Below are 19,605 nucleotides of genomic sequence, written 5' to 3'. Positions count from 1 at the left end.
AAGTTGGTTCACTGTACATTCCATAGTTCCGCATTTTTATTACATTTTTTACCGAAAAAAATAATTTGAGCTTTTCAAATGTATGTTCGAAAAATATATCTGGATTCTGAAAAGCTCTTGGTTTTTGCTTCCAAAACAGCGCAAAAAACAGTTGCTCTTTTGCCTCCTAAAGTGAACCACACCCACATATCTATTCGGTGCTCAATTATGCATCATCGAAAAAAAAATTCTTGGGGGATATTCTTGGATACTTACACCTATCGAATTAAACAATATAGAACAGTTATGTTCGACCTTGAAAAGCAGAGTAGCCCCTTAACCATCAGACTATAATCGGCTATTCAATTTTAAAGAACCGAGTTTCAACTACCCGGCAACTTTTAATATCCTTCCTGAGACTTTGAAACTAACTGGTTCACCTTGATTGGATTTCGAACATATTTTGCAGCAAGTGTTTCAATTTTGATTGAATCAGAATTATAAATTAAGTCGTTATACCTGGAGTGAAAATGTATCACACATAATCAATTAACCAAACTGTCGAACAGAGAGCATGATTCCTACCGATTCGCATTTATTTGTTGCTTGAAAAGGATAGCTAAGGAAAGTTTATACCAGGGTACATGTTGCTGTATCAAAACGATAGATGAAGTACCATCTGGATCGTTTCGGTTCATTGCCTCATCTGGTTTCGCGAATAGTACATTTAACTTTATACCAAACGCCTCCTTCGATCTTGATCACTTTCCGAGTAATTCTAAACCCCAATTTTTTAAAAATTCGAATCAACACAAACGTGGGATATAATAATACATTAATTTTAAACCAACGAAAGGTTCTAATTCTGCTTCAGTTAGCGTTGTACCATGCATCCACCAGCGAAATGATCCATGTAAACCAAACACATCGTACATCATCCAGCGTTCAAACACGACTCATTATCAGTACATTGACTGTTAAATGTGCAACCCATTTGTCCATCGCAGATTACATGATGGGACACCGGGGAGAATCAATATTTATTTGTCCGCGTACGGTACACAACCATTAACTGGCGACAATGACGAACCGGGCTCCGGCCGGCTTGGTCGGCACCTGCATGTTGGCAATGATTCAAAATGTATGGATCAACATCCAGCCATGCAGGCTGTTCATGAGTGCCAGCTAGCCCAGTCGGTCAATGTTCATAATGAATATTGTACGAAGCTGTGGCAAATTGTGTACTACATCGGTCCATGATCCTAAATTTATCGTTGTCGGTGGTTCATGTTATAAAGCAATTGGATGTGTAGGCTCTATAAATAAATAGATGCTTAAATGAAGTTTTCCAATACAATCGAGCGAAATACATCGGTCGGAAAACATTCTGAAAATATGCACCTACATTCCTTGGATATGCGCTAACCGACATAATTGAACTCACTGTGATTATCCAAAAAAATTAACCCTTAACAACTGGAAACATTTGCGATTTCACATTGTAATGACCAATCCCGATTGTTTTTAATCAGTAAATAAGCAATATTGTTTCCAATTATCCTGCATTGTTGCTTTTTTAACCCAAATCCCCAGCAGAGAAAATTCGTTTGTCCTTTCTTTCGATACTATGCACGAACGATTGTCAAACCAAACGTAATCGAATACCCAACCGTCCCTGCGCATACACCGGATAACGATAACGTATGAATGCCGCAAGTATTGCTCTGATAGTACACATAGGTATTAATATCGACATAGCCGTACGGTTCTGCACCACAAAAAGAGACAATCCCAAATTTCATGGTTATACATGTAAATAGTGTCGAGTGTAAACAGGATACAAACCAAACAAAAAGTATTATTCCTGTCAGCAAGCCCATCGACAAAAAACGCCGAAATTTATTGCACCTCTTCGAATCCTTTAATGTGCCGAATCATAACCGCACCTTATAGCATACAATTCATCTTTTGTTCTAGTAGGCGCGCTTAACAGAGGTACCTAGGCAAATACGGTTAGGTTGGAACAGGTGACGGAATTCTACTGTTTTCAGCATTTTTGCTTTCGATGTTCCATTACACGGGTGTAGCTGGTGTTACAGGTACACTCATTGAAATATAGGGGCGTAAACTTTGTAACTTCACCGGTTGTAATATCATGTGAAAACGAAAAAGCTATTAGTGTTAAGGAGTTTCAAAGTCAACACGGTGTTTGTACAGTGCAATAAAATATATACAGTGACACAATCTCATTTTCGTACACCGCTGTGCGGAATGCTTATATGCATTTTACAAGTAAAAAATTAGTTCGCGAGACATTTTATTTATGTAGAAATCAGAGTTAAAAATATTCAAATTCATTGAATGAAAATTGATCATATTCAGCCGCATTCATTTTCAATATTCAGTGACGCAGCTGAAAACGTCAAACGAACAAACCGCCCATTCATCCATGCAGATTTTCATTCGTCTCCGATTATTACACGAAGCGACCGTGCAGCCACGAATCAAACGCATCAAAATCAGGGCAGGAAATATTCGAACCGAACCTATGTTCGAATACTTTCAAAGCGCGAAGCTTTGCGTTACTGGTTCGTATTCACAAGCTTCGCATCACAATCGCTTACCATCGTAATTGCGGACATTTGGGCGATACTTTTGCATGCTCTTCGGCGAGGACAAATGAAGCTTCTTGTTCATTTCATTGATGTTCGGAAAGATATGTAAAAGCTTTTGCGTAGTTTTTGACGAACACGAGCTAAGCTCTTGGTTCGTGTGATCGATATTTTTGAAACAGTTACACGGAGCTTCGAAGCGATGTTCGCGAACACAGAAAAAAGATTACCTCGAAGTATTTCAGAATCGCGAACACCGAAGGATTCATCAATTTAGCATCGCGAGGGCCATCGCTAACATGTTCGCCGGACGATATTAGTTTTCTTTATTCAAATACCTACCTACTAGTTATGCAAAAAAAAGTATATTCTAGACAGAGGCCTTGTATTAAGGGTGGAATAGGTGAAAAATAATTGTGACAATGTGTAGCTTATGCTGGGGTTAACTGAAAAGTGACGTAACAAGTTTATTTAAGATACCCTACTGATATATTACCAGTAGGGATAAAATCAAGATTTCGTGACAGGGCGGGGATAAATTTTCAAATGAAATAAATTAGGGCTAGAAAATGAAGTTAAACACAATGTACACAACGTATTGAGTGGCTCGCTTATCTTAGTCATGTTCCTATGTCAGTTTCTTGAGGATCCAGTTATGTCAGTTTCTTGAGGATAAAGATATCGATATCCATTCAAAGGAAAAAATCGATTATCAGTTAAATAAATAACGTCATGATGTGTATGATGAATCCTAGAAATAAATAGGGAATGTCAATAAACTCCACCATTCCCGATTAATATTTGGCAGTTCTGGTCGTTTTGTAAATCTTGTTTTCGACTAACAGTAAAACCATTTTGATTCAGAAGTATGTTTTAGAAGGGCGCATGTTTTTTCGTGCACTTATTTAAAAAAACGCTTTGAATCCATCTACCAGTGTGATGAGACATTTTTATAACTGTTTTCGAATATTATATCGGTTGAGAACTTTTAGAACATGATATTTCGAGAAATTTTGAAAGTGAAATTAAATCAGTTGTAAAGTTATAGAAAATAGCCTTTTAAAATGAACGGACAATCGAATTATTACTAATACTTTATGAATACATTATCTAAGTTCTTCATTCAATGCAATATGTATGCAAAAAGTTAAAAACTGGATTTCCCTTGAGAACTGGCGATCCGAGAACTAGAACAGAAATTGTAACCCTTGGACCTCTGAAGTGCATGCGTACAAAATGCTATAGTCTAATGTTTGTTTTCATTCATTTCATTTAATAATTTTCAGTTGAGCAATTCTGTCGCAAACTGCATTGTGGAGCGAGGGTCATAACTTCCTAAATTTAAGTGTTTCTATTAATTTAGTACACTCTCTTTAACATAAACTACTCTAACGAATGAACGAATGGGAGTAGGTTCGATAAATTTTGAAAGAAGCCGTTAAATCAACCACTTAAGGGATTACACCACCGCAAAATTAAAAAAAAATCGAAATTGATCTTGATTGATTTTATTATTCCATATCAACATTTGAATAGGGCTAATAATATTTGTGAACAAACTTTTGTTTTGCTGATTTCTCTTAATTTGTTATCATTTCAACACAGAAAACATTTGAAATCGATTCTACCAAGGGCAAAGATGTTGATTCATGTGTATTTTTCATAAAATTCAACTCTGTAGCGGAAAAATGAGCGAAATAAGTTTGTTTACAAAAGTCTCATTAGCCCTTTTGAAGAATTACTATTGTATTGATCTTAAATATGGGTCTTCAAAATAATATATCAAAATATGGAATGCGACAAAAAGCGAATAATAATGGAAAGACAGTATTCGAAAAAGTTCGAGTTTAGAACGACTTTCATTCTACTTGGAGTTATTTATTTCGCTTCTCATTTTCCGAGATTTCCCTTACATAAAGCATTTCGGCTATAACTGATTCAAAAAAAAAATACAGGGGGCCCTAAAGATTTCTTTCTTTTATTTTTTATTAATAAAAGTCAAATAAGAGAAGATTACATCGTGGAGAAGATAAACCAAATTTTGTCCTTTTCAGAATTGTTTTTGGATTTCCAACAAAAAAAATCACTAGAACATTGTTTGTAAGTTCTTTGCGTTTCTCCATCAGTAATTAGTTAACAAATACAATACAAACAAGTTGGAATATCCTTCTCATTATTTATCACAAAACACATGTACAGGAGTCAGGAAATAAATTTCATAAAAGTGGAACATGTAATAAGTTTGACACCTCATTTATTAAGTGAACAGATTCTGTCGAAAATGTTTGAAAATAAATATTTTGTCTCTTGTGATTAGGTAATCAACCAATAAACTTATAAAACAATATTATAAAAATCATTTGGAAGCTTTCCTCTTGGTTTGGTACAGATGCCAAGAAATTATAATTCAATTAATGACAATAATAATGGATTCAAGTATGTAGGTATTTGTTAATAAATTCATTTGGTAAAATTAAAAATAACGTTTAACACACAAATCATCGCATATTATTGAGTGAATATGACTAGCCGATTTAGGAATGTTGCGCAAGAACGTTAGAAACCGCAACAAGTTGAAAACAAAGGCCAACGGACTACGCCTAACTACCCCTCAGTGGATGCAAATAACTGAAGTTCGCCGTCTAACTGAACTCAGACGTCAGCAGTGAGATTCCATCCGAAAATTGTTCTTTTTAGGAAGAATTTGTTTTAGATAGGGAGATTATTAAGAGAGGGGTAATGGTTTTAGCGTTAAAAAACACTATTTGCGATTTTTTTAGAAATTTGGGCGAAGCGAATTGATCAAAACTTTTGTACATTATAATGTATCATTTCATCCAAAAGAGTCATTTCACCAAAAAACATTTTTTCACGCTGAAACCCTTACCCCCTTAAACATACTTTATACATCTTCACCTAAACTCCTTGGCAGGGAAAATATATTCCGATTGAAGAAGAAAAGACGAGTTTGCAATCAAAGTAGCTAGTAAACATAATTGTATTCCGAAAAAAAGAATTTGAATTTCACTACCACTACGCTCATTCAAACTCGTGGCTCATAAATTGGTAAGGTATGCGACGCACCTAATCCCTAAATCCTAAATTATAATCTTAAAATAATCCATTTTATTTATACTCAAAATAAGATTTACAGTTTATGATTTTAAGACAGATAGTCACGTAGCGAACATGTTCGCGGTGGCCTCATGATGCTGATGCTTGAAGCGATATAAATCTTCGATGTTCGCGATTCTCAAATAAACGAGGCATTCGCTTTATATGTGTTCACCGAATATCGCTTCGAAACTCTGTGGAAATGTTCCAAAAACGCAAAAACCACGAGCCAAGAGCTTACCTCGTGTTCGACGATGTGTGCTTCTAAGGTTAATGTGAACTTTTTCGAACATTGTAAAGAGCGAACTAAATGCGAAGCTCGCTTCGTCCGAGCAGAGATAAGTTTTACCCCTAAATGTTCGCAGCGATTGTGTCAAACTCATCGATTGCATGTGGTATGCTTGAGAAGGTGCTTCGTGAAGCTTCGAACAGCAATCAATTCATTTTTCGAAATTTTCCTGCCCTGATCAAAATAGGCCCTGGCACAATGTAACCGATGATGATTGTTGTTTCATATGCTTTACCGGCATTTGAAAACATTTTCCTAGATAATTAGTGAAATGAATATATTGTCCGATATTCAACTGAATGAATAAGGAATGATATTCGAATATATATTTTTTCTACTCACCGCGAGTCGCGTCAGGTTCATTTTCAGCCGTAAAAAAGAGCTTCAATTATTTTTAACCCTGGTAGAAATAGTTTACTAGACAGCATAAGGAAGATACAATAATTATGTTTGTACTACAAATGCTCATTTTTTCACAAAAAATCATAATTCTAAAGATAGTCAAATATACACGCAATCTCATATTCGTACAGTACGCATATTTTTTCAAAAATCAATTGAAATTTCTGTAATAAATATTCAATGTGGTACCTTTTGTTTGTAATTACAGTTTTCAATCGTATTGGAATGATAACCACTAGTTTTTGTGTGCATTCAACTTCAATTTTATCCCATTCTTCTAAATAGTAGTTTCTAAGATCATTCTCATTATAATCCGGATAGTTTTGTTCTTTTTATCCAAATACTCCCATTTATTTTTCTAATGAATTAATAAACAGGGTCTGCAGTGGAGAATTCATAACATTTAAACAATTATAAATTTACTCTAAACGTTTTTTTGCACGCCTTATGCTTTAGGTTCTTCTCCTGATCGAATTTCCAATGTCCACCATTTTTAGTAAAAGTACCATTTTACGGAAGCTTTGTTTTAATATTTATTTTAAGATATTCATATTAAAATCCATCCATCATTCCATCAATGAAGACCAAATTTCTAGTACTTCTAGTGGACACATAATACCCCATATAATAACTCCACTGTCCCTGCGCTTAGCTGCTGTTATAAGACTATTACGTCCAGGTTTGAGTTCGATTTTCTCCACCCAAAACAACAGCCATTTGAGTCAAAGATGTTGAATTTGGACTCGTAGACAAAGTTTAACATCTTTCCAATATTCCAATAAAGTTGTTTAGTGTATAAAAAATCAATTCTTTGTTCTTCTCCTTGATGAACAGCTTCTTGCTCAGAACACAGGCATTGTAATTGTCCGTTCTCCGTACATTTCGAGCCGTACCAGAGCAGACTTATACTTAAATGCTATGATTCAATTTATTTACCATGTATATAACATTAATTACTCGATTTCCCAAATTTTTCTAATTAAAGATCATTCATCCCTCATCGTAAATTGTTTACAGTTCAAGTTTTTCGCAATATCTGTTCTGCATTTCGCCACCTCAAAGTTTTTAACAACATGTTAAATAGTTGGACGCAACCTTTCAAAGATTTTATGAAGTGATTTAGCTTCATTTTGGTGAGTAGTAATTAGTTTCCGTCCCATAATAGCAAGTAGTTTACTTTTTTTAACCATTACGGTAATTTGAGGAAATTTCTTAAACTAGTGTTGAGGAAACTGTGCCAATGAACACTTTTCTGTAGTCATAAAATCTATTTTTCAATGTAAAACAAAAAATAAGGAAATAACAGGTCTTAAATTACAAATTAAATGACTTTTCAAAAGTGTACGAATTTGAAATTGTGCCATTTTCACACCAAGTAATGATTTTTTATGTGTAGTGTACGCAAATTTGCACACTTTAGATTACAAATGATAAGAAAATGACAGATGATGATTCTACTACCAGATTTATAAAACAATACCTACATTAAATAGCGCAAACGTTTGTGAAACAATATTAAACATATACACCAGAGGTGTACGAATATGAGATTGTGTCACTGTAACGTGATCACAGTAACGCCCGGTAAGTAGTCTGCTAAATCATGGATTGCTTTCTGCTACGAGCGAGACGTTTTTTATCACGACAATTTTGAATCATTTCAAATAGGGCCTGCCGCGGGGTACGTGACAGAGCATTCTACTGGACCCTTGAGTTCCTCGATGGCGGAGTGGTTAACGCACCCAACTAGAGACTGTGATATCGCAGGTTCGATTCCTGTTTGAGGACTTATCTTTTCCCAGTATATGCAAATGGTGAATTGTCTTCACCGTTTCCGGATCATTCTTTCTGTCTATTTCCCATTGGACACGTTCCAAAAAACCCTGAAAAAAGGTAAAAATAAGAATCACGTCAAAACAAGGAATATAAACAGCATCTCTTTTGATCTTAATATTTCTGGAAATCAGCTACAACGTGTTGACATCAAAGACCTTGGAGTAATACTGGATTATAAGCTAACTTACCATCGTCACATCTCTGCTACAATCGACAAGGCCAATGTATGTATGAGATATCTAGCGAATTTCGTAATCTATTGTGTTTTAAAGCGCCTTACTGTTCATTAGTGCGGTCAATGCTAGAATTTGGCAATGTCGTTTGGAATCCTTACGCTGTTTGGATCAATAGGATCGAAGGCGTTCAGAGACGGTTTGCCAGGTACGCTCTACGTTGCTTGCCATGGAGTGATCTGCAAAACCTGCTGCCGTATGAAGACCGCTGTCGTTTGGTAGGCTTGCACACCCTTGCTGATGGGAGAATGACATCGCATGGAGTCTTTGTGGCCCAAATACTGCTGGATGAATACGATGTTCCTGACCTACTAGCACAAATGCACCTCTATGCGCGATCTCGTACTCTTCGCCAAAGAGTTATTCTTTTTCCTGAAATGGGGCCAACTGACTATGCTGCCAACACTTCTGTCATCGCAATGGTTCGGAGGTTCAACGAGTTCTCCGAACTATTTGATTTTAATCTCACCGCATCAGGATTTCGAAGACGAATTCAATCACACTAGTTTTAGGAAATTTCATTAAGACTTTGAATGTTAAATGAATAAATTTTTACAAATAAAAATACAAAAATACAAATTCGCCGCTATCAAAAGTAATCCGCAAGCGACCCTTCCAATGTTTGGTACGTGAGTGCGGATGACTTCAAAATCAATCCACACATCCAGAACTTAGCTATAATGGCCACCTGCAGAAACCAGCAAGGCCTACCTGATCAGTTGATTCGAGTTTACTAAATAGTGCACCATCTACGCAAAACTAGTAACAATCATGCCGAAAGACATGAAACTGGCTCACTGCATCGGCCGTTAGTGGACCTAAATTGTGTCTCCCAAAATAAAACAAACCAATGCACAGTGGTCCACAATTTTGGAAGACGAAAATGTTTATAGCTAAACCTTATATTTTAGAGCTACAATGCCTTCAGGACAAATAATCAGTAGACATCAGTAGAAGAACTTATACCTATATAGCAGCTTAGCCGACAACGACATAGTTGTAGCTCCAAAGGTTTTTATTTTATAGTTAGTTTAATTGAACACCTTAGGCTGTTCCTAATGACGACTGTTTTCATGCGCTAACTTTTTTATTGTTAATTTCTCGTAAACAGTGTCTTCGGACAACTTTTAAAGCTCTTAAAGCTACGAGCAATTTTGAATAAAAAATAGGCCCAAATTTATATCTCAAATTCGGACAAAAAAAAAATTAATTTTTTCTTCTTGCAAGTCAAAAAGAATACTTTCAGGTATCTTTAGAAAACAAAATTGCAAAGGCGATATTTCTGAAAAAATTGAATCGAATTTGAATATTTAATAACTACTGTAAAAATGCTTCATATATTAACTCGAACGTTATTTTTAGTATATTAAAGACCGTTTGTCAGATTGAATCACAGACTAGCTTCACTTAAGGGGTTACCCGAGCGAATACTCATGGGTTCAAACACCACATAGCCCCTTGAAAAGACATGGTCCGTGCCAATATTCACAACCATCAAGACACCATAAAATGGTCTCAATAACCCATAAATACACCTACATATGGTATTTTATATGGGATCTCCCGGACCATGGTGATGGTGTTTTCATGGGTTGAACCCATTTCAAACACCCATGTCAAACTCCATGAGCATGGGTGTATTATGGGCTTTTCGTTTGCTCGGGTACACCACTGTAGACGCGAAAAAATAGGCATATTTCCGGATTTTTTTCTGGATGTAATAAAGAGGTGAATCTTGTCAAATGGGATTTTTATTGCTAGTTATGAAGTGCAAAATATATTTCTTTCAAGTTATTTTGTTACAAGATGGCGGCCAGCCTTTTCCAATGGACGCCTCTTTTTGGGAAGGGTCCACGGCCGGAAACCTATCTTCCATAATATTTAACCTAGAGCTTAAAACATTTTTTTTCAATTCCTTATAACGATCGCAAGCGACGTACGTAGGCGTGGATGCAAGGCATCACACCATCCTGGGTAATGGTCACGCCCAGTTCTGGTCTTTTTGCTTCCACGGGTTGCATTTCCTGGCAGCTCCAATATTTCGGTGGCGAGATATTCCATTACGGCAGCCAACTAGACGGATTCTCCGACACGATCGGCGTAATAGCCCTTTCTCAGCAGACAATGGATACGACCGACAGGAAACTGGAATCCGAAACGAGCGGGATTTTGGTTTTCCCTTCTCCTTTCCTCCTTTACCGATGCCAGACATAGCGAGCGTATGTGTGGTGTAAAAGGCTCGTATATAACAAACGAATAATGCCGCACTCGCATACGTCCGCTGGCCATCGAACGAAATCAGTTAACTTCCATCGTCAAAACGGATTCGAACGAAAACTGTCAAAGATCTGCGGCTAGATGCATGAAACTGACGGTAATCAATCACGAACGAGCTTGAGTCAGATTATCTAAAATCATTTTTTTTTTTTTTTGTATATACTAATTGCGACCCGTTAGAAAAAAAATGTGATGAAAAAGATTTGTAAATTTACAGGGTTGGCTAGTAGAAACCGACTAGGTTGACTAGAAGAATGCTTTGTGTTCAAGATTTGCGGCCCGGTGCATGAAATCAGTGAAACCAATCACGAACTGGCTTCGGTCGGGTGTTTTAAAATCCAGTTTGTCGTTGTGTATTCATCAGAAATGAAAATAATTGCCTCTACTAGTAGCAGGCAACGACGCAAACTGATTCATTCGCCAGTCGTGAACAGCTCACAAATATTTTCTTCTCGGTATTGTACAGCCCTTTAAGCATCTCCGTTCGCTCTAAATAGCTCAACTTGAATGGCACTGAAACAAATCTGGAGCGGACCTATGCTTAAAACATTTCATCATTTAAGTGTTCGGTTGGTGACCCATATTAACGGCTTTGACCGAAATGAACATAAAATTTCCACTATTTCGGAGTAGTTTTCGAAAGATTTTGCAAAACAGTGTTTCATTATTAATGCATGGTTCGATTCGTGCATAGGGTTAGAGTTTTTTTCCAAAAGAAATTTCTCTAACCGGAAAAGAGGCGAATGATCCTAAGGTTTAAACCTCTATAATCAAAATAAAAATTAAAAAAAAAATAACAAATCTATGCAGTCACAATAAAACACACCGTTCCAAATCTCACACGACTTTTCTTCAGAAATTTTGAAACGGGGCCCTTATATTGAAAGGTAATTCGTTTATGACGACAAAACAAACAATAAAAACAAGTTATAAAATGTCGGGCGAACTCATTCCGCCGTCGAACATCGGAACGGAAACAACAACATGCACATTTAACCATAGCACTGCCCTGTCTGTAACCGAGAGTATAAGGCTTTCTACAAGACGTTTGTTTGTCGATTCAGCGGTGGTTTTCTGCGAAAAGTAAAACCAGTTCAACGCATATCTTTTGTTGGTACGGTTCGTTTGGGATCGAATCGACGATTTTGTCGTACGCCCCACTCGAGTAACGTGAGAAGAGATAGAAAAGAAAAAAATCATCTGATCAGAAACGTCTAATAAAATGTTACAACATAAAATAACACAACTTATGACAAAATACTTTGTATGATTAATTTTAATAGACTAAATACAATAAAAAGTTATAACGGTGATCTGTATTCCAATGATGCTTCTGAAACGTAAGTAACTAAATACAAAAATCTTTACGGTAATCTTTGTTGGCAATCACAAAATTTAAAAAAAATGCTTTATATGACCGTTGCGGGGAACAAAAATGTGTAGAATATGTGTATTATTTGTTTAAAAATGAATACTACATATACTAATCGCACCATCCAAACCAACCGTGTTAGCATCCAAACGAGCTTACTCTGAACAACCGAATCTACACCCACTAATTGTACTGTCTAACTATTCATTAAACATTTATCTCTGATATAAATTCTCTCTGTTCTTTTCCTGTTCCATTGGTAAAAAATTTAATTATTGCTGCTGCTGCTGCTGCTGCACCAACCAACCAACGGAACAATCACATCTGGGGGAGAACGAAAAAAAAACCCTAACACCCACCCACCTGCAGGCGTCACGACAATGCTGAATTTCTTCACAACCTCCAACGGTTTCCGCAGCACACTTCCGGTAGTGTCGAACCTGACGGCGATGAACGTGTGGGACGGTGTGTGTATGTGCTTCATCTACGCCTCGCTGCTGGAGTTTGTCTGTGTCAACTATGTTGGCCGGAAGCGACCGCTGCACAATGTTGTATATAGGCCCGGAGAGAATCCAGTCACTCAGGTAGGATATCTCGTCCCTCACACCAACACCAACCTCTGTGCACTAGTAAGCTAATACCGGCCATAAATAGTATGCATATGCGAGTAGTCACGCCTTTGCCGGCCCCAAACCGATTGTACATGTTAATCCCTGTGAATAATAAAATCGGAACTTCAACTTTTTTGTTCCATACAGTAGAAGTTCTATTTCGTGTTTAATTTTTTTCCATTACCACCTTTTTTTCGCTTTCACATTCTGTATCAGTTGAATTCGTTACCCTTTTCCGTTTCCGTGCACCACAGCGGGCAGCATTTTCATTTGTCACACGAAGGAAACTGATAAGACCTTACAAGTGGGAATAACGCTTCCCCTTTTTCTGAAGCAAGGAAGTCTGATTCAAACGGAGATGTAACAAAGCGACAAAAAATAGAAACATCATCATTTGCTTGTGAAAGTTACGTTTTGGTTTTAATTCAATCAGTTGATAGTTTGTTGTTCAGTTTCAGCCCGCCCTTACTCCCAACCTAACACTCTCCTTTGTGAATTACTCAAAACTACAAAACTTTGTTATTTTTGAATGCCGCTTTTGTTCATTCGAGTTCACAAACACCTATACACACAATAACTATTATAGAGGTGAAATCTTCTTCTATGTGATTATATTTTCTGTCTCTACAATTCTCTAGTCTGTCGCTCTATCTCTCTTTGCATTTTCTTTATCCCTTCTCGAGAAAGCACAACAGTCTAGGCTACATGTTGTTGAACTTTTACGACTCTTTGTGAACGTGTGTGTGACGTCAGAATGAAGCTCACTGTTGTTATTGTTGCTGTTGTTTCCTAGTTGTTGTGGGATCTGGCTCCTATTCCTCGGTTAGACATTCATAATTTCAATTGACTCTTCACGCATAGATTCCATCATACAAAGTTATAAATAAAAAGAAATGACTGCAGGTTCTAAGTGATGTGCGATAAACGGGTGCTGCCATGATGGCACTTTAGTATTTGAGAGATGTATCTAGCTTCTATGGTACATGTCATAGTAAGAGCATCGGATGGATATAATATAGCTATCCCAATATTATCTTTTTCGTTGTATTAATTACGTTTATTATGCTAATTTATTTCATTTTTTCATTTCACGCGTATTCTTAAATCAAATGCAACATATATAAATATTTTCTTTATTATTTAATTCATTATATTTACTTCTGAGAATATTAATTATATTCATTTGATTCGTTATACTGTTTACGTTTTACACAATGATGACTAGAATGGTTGGAATTAAAATTTCCCTTTGAAACCCCTGGCACAAGTCACTTGAACACATTGCGATTTTAACAGTTTCACCGAATTAACAATTATTTGTTTCGGTAAAATATGTCGAAAAAAGATGTAATTATTGTCTATTGCATTGATTATTATTTATTTAAACTTTTTCGTGCAAAAAAAAAATCTTCATCCCAATCACCCATTATTTCGCATAAAAGCATTCTGAATTTCTGATCAATATCCATCGATATGCACCATAAATGTTCATTAGAGTGACAAAAAATGACCCACATTGGCCCACCACTGTATTTGTATTTGTATTTAAAATTTGTGTTCATCTGACACTAAGTTTTAATGAACTAAACTAAAAGTAATTAACCTAATGTAACAGCAAACGGTGACGAAATTGTGATGAATTATAATTGAGGTCAAAGTACTCGGCAAGCTCGTTGAAGCGACGAACCATCGCTAAAATCGAACTATTAGCAGCGTAGTTGGTGTTTCGCATTTCGATGTGTAGTAATGTCCGAGGGCAAAGAACACGGGTTGGGGCGTAGAAGTTCATTTGTCCAAGGAGGTCGGGAACATCATACTCAGCCAACAGAAGCTTTGATATGAAAACGGCCTGCGAAGTATGTCTACGTTCTTGCAAAGTATGTAGTCCTAATAGTCGGAAACGGTTCTGGTGGCAGGTTCAACGGATCATTCCAAGGCAATTGACGTAAAGCATATCGTATAAATTTGCGCTGGACAGCTTCAATCCTTTCACTCCACGTTGCATGATAAGGGCACCAGACGATGTTTGCAAAATCCAACTGCGAGGGCACCAGTGAGCAATATAAAGCCTTGAAACACAGAGGATCCCGGAATTCACTGGAAATTTTGAACATAAAACCTAGAAGTCGATTTGCTTTGTCGATATTCGCTGATAGGTGATTGGTATAAGTTAATCTTTCATCGAGAATAACACCTAGATCTTTTACGTGGTCAATGCGTTGCAGCTGAGTTCCGGCAATGTTGTAGTTAAAATTAAGTATGTCCCTTGTACAATGAAAACTGATGACAAAACATTTCGTAACACAAAGGATCAACATGTTTCTTTGACACCAATTGTAAAATGTATCAATGAGACGCTGTAACTCACACAGATAAAAATATTTTGTAATTTTAAGTTTATTTTCATGCACATATTTGGAGCATAAATATAAATGTGAAATTAAGTTCCACCACAAATACACATGACTTGTCGTGCTTTCTTCAACGAATTTTAATATAATTTTATACGTGGATTTAAAATTACGGTTTCTTTAAACGGAAAATCAATGCACTTTAATGTATTTTTACTCGAATAATGTTGAAAAATGAATGACATGTAATATTACACGAATGGAAGTGTAAAATTGTATGCTGTTTGATGCTCCAATTGATTTTAACGTAATTTTCAATCAAATTTTGGATTCAATCGTTCTATGTTTACATTCGTATTGATTTACATGTCGTTTAAATTTCATTATATTTTGGTGTCTTCAAGTCATCGGCGAAAAACAGTTTCCCTCCACGCATTAGAACAAAGACCGCATCATTCACGAACAATGAAAATAGTAATGGACCTAGTGTACTACCTTGGGGAACTCCGGAATTATTACAAAGGGATTCAGACACGTTGTCACCAATTTGCACGACGCACTCGCGGTGAACAAGGTAGGATCGAAGCCAGTGGCAGAATCTCGAGGTACATCCTAGTTTATCAAGCTTTGCAAGCAGTATCTCATGGTTAACTGTGTCGAAAGCGGCCTTAAGATCTGTGTAGACCGTTTCCACCTGGAGTTTCCTGGATATGTTTTCAATGCAAAACGATTAAAGCTAACTAAATTCGTCTCTACCGATCGACCAGGGAAGAATCCGTGCTGACAAGGTCTTATGTAATGTTTACTAGCAAAAAACAGCACCTCGTTGATAAGCGATTCGAAGATTTTTGACTCAACTCTCAGCGAAGTGATTCCCCTGTAGTTCACGATGTTGCTTTTGTCATTTTTCTTGTGTACCGGAAACATAACTGAAAACTTCCAATCATCGGGAAATTTTTGCTGCTGAAGCGATGCATTGAAAAGGTACGTCAGTGGGATCGCTAAGATATCGGAACATTTTTTCAGAACAGCAGACGGCATAGCACTTTGTCCTGGAGCATAAGACGATTTTGTTCTCCGTATTGCAGAGAGAACCATTTGTACTGAAATAGTGAATACATCCATATCCACTGCACCAATGGGAACATCACGGGTCGCGTTTTCGAGCTCGATGGCAGATGGCACATCAGTCGTGAAGACATTTGAGAAGTAGCTGGCAAATAAGGAGCATTTTTCCGCCGTTGTAGTCGCTACTTCGCCATTGTAGACCATCGGAAGACCCATTTCCCTTCTCTTCGTTTTAACAAAAGCCCAGAATCCCTTCGGATTTCGTCGTAAGTTTTGTTGGATGCGGTGCACACATCCTTTGTACAGCAATTGTAACAGCGGTACTCATTACTGGCTATTGCGAAAAAGCGCTTGAGAATAGGGCATCCGAAGCATTGCATTCGACCAGGGAGACTTGCTGGGAGGTAGATAATTTGGATCGGATTTTTCAACACAGTCAAGGAGTAATCGATTATGGAGATCAACCGCAGAATCTACATCCACTTGATCAAGTAGTACACTCCAGTCGATCAGCAATACTGAGCGGTGTAGAGCTACTAGGTCAGTTTTGCTAAAATTACAAGGATTCACAGATAAAGCGTCTTCATATTGTGATGAACTAATGATGGAAAAGGATATTTCTAAAGCGGGATGATAGTTATCCAAAGGAACGATCAAACTGGAAGCTTCACTCACAGAACAATCAGGCAAAGCATTCTCATTGTGAAGACAAGGTCAAGAAAACGAGATTGATGGTTGGAAATCGTGCTTAAATCGTCCAGAAGTAAACGGCTGGCAGGATTTGTTGTCGAGGATAACGCGTTAGGGTAAGCGTACCCACATCCAGCAGAAATCCACATGAGTCTTGGTAGGACCAAGGACATCATCACATCGTTTGCATCTGTCTGAGAAGTAGCGCGCTCTATGGAGTCTAGATGGAGCTGCGTAATAGAGTAATCAAGTTGTGTTTCTGGAGGAATGTAAACAGCTCCAATAACGTAGTTCTTTGTCTGTATAGTAACAAACAACAGCGGTACTCATTTCTGGCGAGTGCGAAAAAGCGCTTGAGAATAGGGCATCGACGATTTGTGTATGCACGCAGTGCTTTGGCACGGATGCGTTTCAGATTGCGAAGCATGGCGTTAGACCAGGGAGGCTTCTTGGGAGGTTGATATTCTGGCACGGATTTTTCAACACAATCAATGAGTAATCGGTTATAGAGATCGACTTCGGCATTTACATCAACTTGATGAAGTAGTACACTCCAGTCAATCAGCGATAGGGTGCGACGTAGTGCTGCTAAATCAGTTTTGCGAAAATTACGACGATTCACAGCTAAAGCTTCTTCATATTGTGGTGAACTAATGATGGAAATAAATATGTCTAATGCGGGATGGTAGTTATCCAAAGGAACGATCACACTGGAAACTTCACTTACAGAACACTCAGGCAAAGCATTCTCACTGACGAACACAAGGTCAAGAAAACGGGATTGATGGTTGGAAATCGTGCTTACTTGATTTAGTCAGTGAAAAGCCATCCCGCCCAGAAGTAAGCGGCAGGCAGGCTTTGTTGTCGATGATAACGGGTTAGGGTAAGCGTATCCACGTCCAGAAGAAACCCACATCAGTCCTGCTTGGTTGAAATCACCAAGAACTATTATCACATCGTTTGCATCTGCCTTAGAAGAAGCGTTTTCTAAAGAGTCTAGATGGAGCTGCGTAATAGTGCAGTCAAGTCGCTTTTCTGGAGGAGTGTAAATAGCTCCAATAAAGTAGTTCTTCGTCTGCGTAGTAATCTTCGTCCAAACAGCTTCAATGCTTGACGAACTATCCACACCAAATTCATAGGAGGCTAGTGCGGAAGAAACAGCGATCAAAACTACCCCGCCGCGACCATGAACACTGTTATGTGCGCTTCGATCCGCACGATAAACCGCATAAGAATCCCCGAAGAGCTGCATCGATGTAATACGATCATCAAGCCAAGTTTCCGTCAGAACGTAAATATCGTAGTCGCCGTCAAGAGCAGCCAAGTACAAGTCCTCGATTTTCGTCCTTAGCCCTCTGACGTTTTGGTAGTATAGCCGCAAATCGTCAGCGCCACGTGGCAATCGTGCCGACATGTTGAAACGACGTGATGTACCCGATGGCATGCTAGAAACCAAAAGGTTTTCAGGGAGCGGATCGTCATTTAAAGCAAAATACTCACCTGAGAAGGGAGCAGAGATGGGAATTATCATTCATTCGTATGATTCTTGGCGAATCCGTTCATTGCTTTGACAGCAGCCAGTCGTTCATTCACGATCCGACTAAAACTCTCCAAATGACACAACTGAACGTAGGTAGAGATGAACTTCCGAAAAAGTGAGCCAGGTAAAAGAATGACACGTACTATGTTGAATGAAGAATATTGTGGTTCTTTATTCGCGGATTGAATCGGAAGATTGAATTGTAAACATTCACAAGTGAATCAACTTTTAGTTCACAAATGAATGTGAGATTGTATTCTCCAGTTGGGTTAGGTCAACTTTATACTGCAAATGCACACTATAATCAATATTGGGAAGTATATAGCACTAGAATCCACTTGAAATTGAAATTGTTGTATGCACGGAATCGTTTTATAAAGTTATTTCTGGGCAAATGCATGCTTGTACATGACATAAATGAAAATTGAATAAATAACAATTTCGTATTTTTCAAACAATCCATGTTACGGCTCCGCGATTAGGTTTTCTCGTTTGGCGGTGCTGGTAAATTCATTACTGCCTAGACAGCAGGGTGCATTTTAAATATGTTCCCTTTGAAATTTTAGAGAATTAGCGGTGCTTGCTTATATTTTAAATTTTCATCTGCTTTGCAGTGGAATTTTCTGCCCTCCTCCTGGATAACTTGCAACAGCATCTTTTTCTGTGTACAGCGTCGTTTCATTCTTAACAAATGTTTTTTTTCACCAGCGCATTGCAAACTACTTACTTAACAATTAGAGATCACCAAGTGAAAATTTCAAAGGTCTATAAACAAGAACGACATTTTTTTATTAGATCGATCTGGTGAATGTTTTGAAATGAATCATTATGAATGAAAGAATGCATTCATTTGCGATCCTTTCTGCTTTCATTCAAAACACTATATATGTAATGGAGCATGAATCATTGGGTGAACACTAACATTGCCGTGCGCTGTCACTTTTTTCAGTTTTTTGTTTTGTTTCTCGCTTTCGCACGAACGCGTAACTCTACACAAGAAGGGTTGCCGAGATCGGGTTTCACAGTAGGAGCATGTTGGTGGATGATTTCAAATTGATCGTTTCGTGAAATGATTTTTCCCATGTCTGGAAGGGAGTTCGGAAGACCCCTTCACGACCTCCGAACGCAGAGCCGGGACGACTGAACTGGTCGCTGGCTGGTAGCACGACTGCGTCGGAGCGCTCAGGGGCTTCCTTAGTACGGTATTACCAGCGTCCCGGTGATGGCAGCG

General features: G+C 37.8%; 1 protein-coding gene across 23 annotated transcripts in view; it reads left to right on the top strand.

Moving 5' to 3' along the window:
* LOC131689899 (glycine receptor subunit alpha-2) overlaps positions 1-19,605 on the top strand; it is a 460,749-nt gene that overhangs the window by 364,665 nt on the left and 76,479 nt on the right. For all 23 annotated transcript variants that reach the window (XM_058975262.1, XM_058975261.1, XM_058975263.1 and 20 more), the window contains one exon: positions 12,484-12,698. In XM_058975262.1, the coding sequence (XP_058831245.1) occupies positions 12,484-12,698 (215 nt within the window). The remainder of the gene's footprint in view (positions 1-12,483; positions 12,699-19,605) is intronic.

Source organism: Topomyia yanbarensis, chromosome 3 (assembly GCF_030247195.1).
Source record: "Topomyia yanbarensis strain Yona2022 chromosome 3, ASM3024719v1, whole genome shotgun sequence".
Lineage (NCBI taxonomy): Eukaryota > Metazoa > Arthropoda > Insecta > Diptera > Culicidae > Topomyia > Topomyia yanbarensis.
This window is presented reverse-complemented; position numbering and strand designations above follow the sequence as displayed.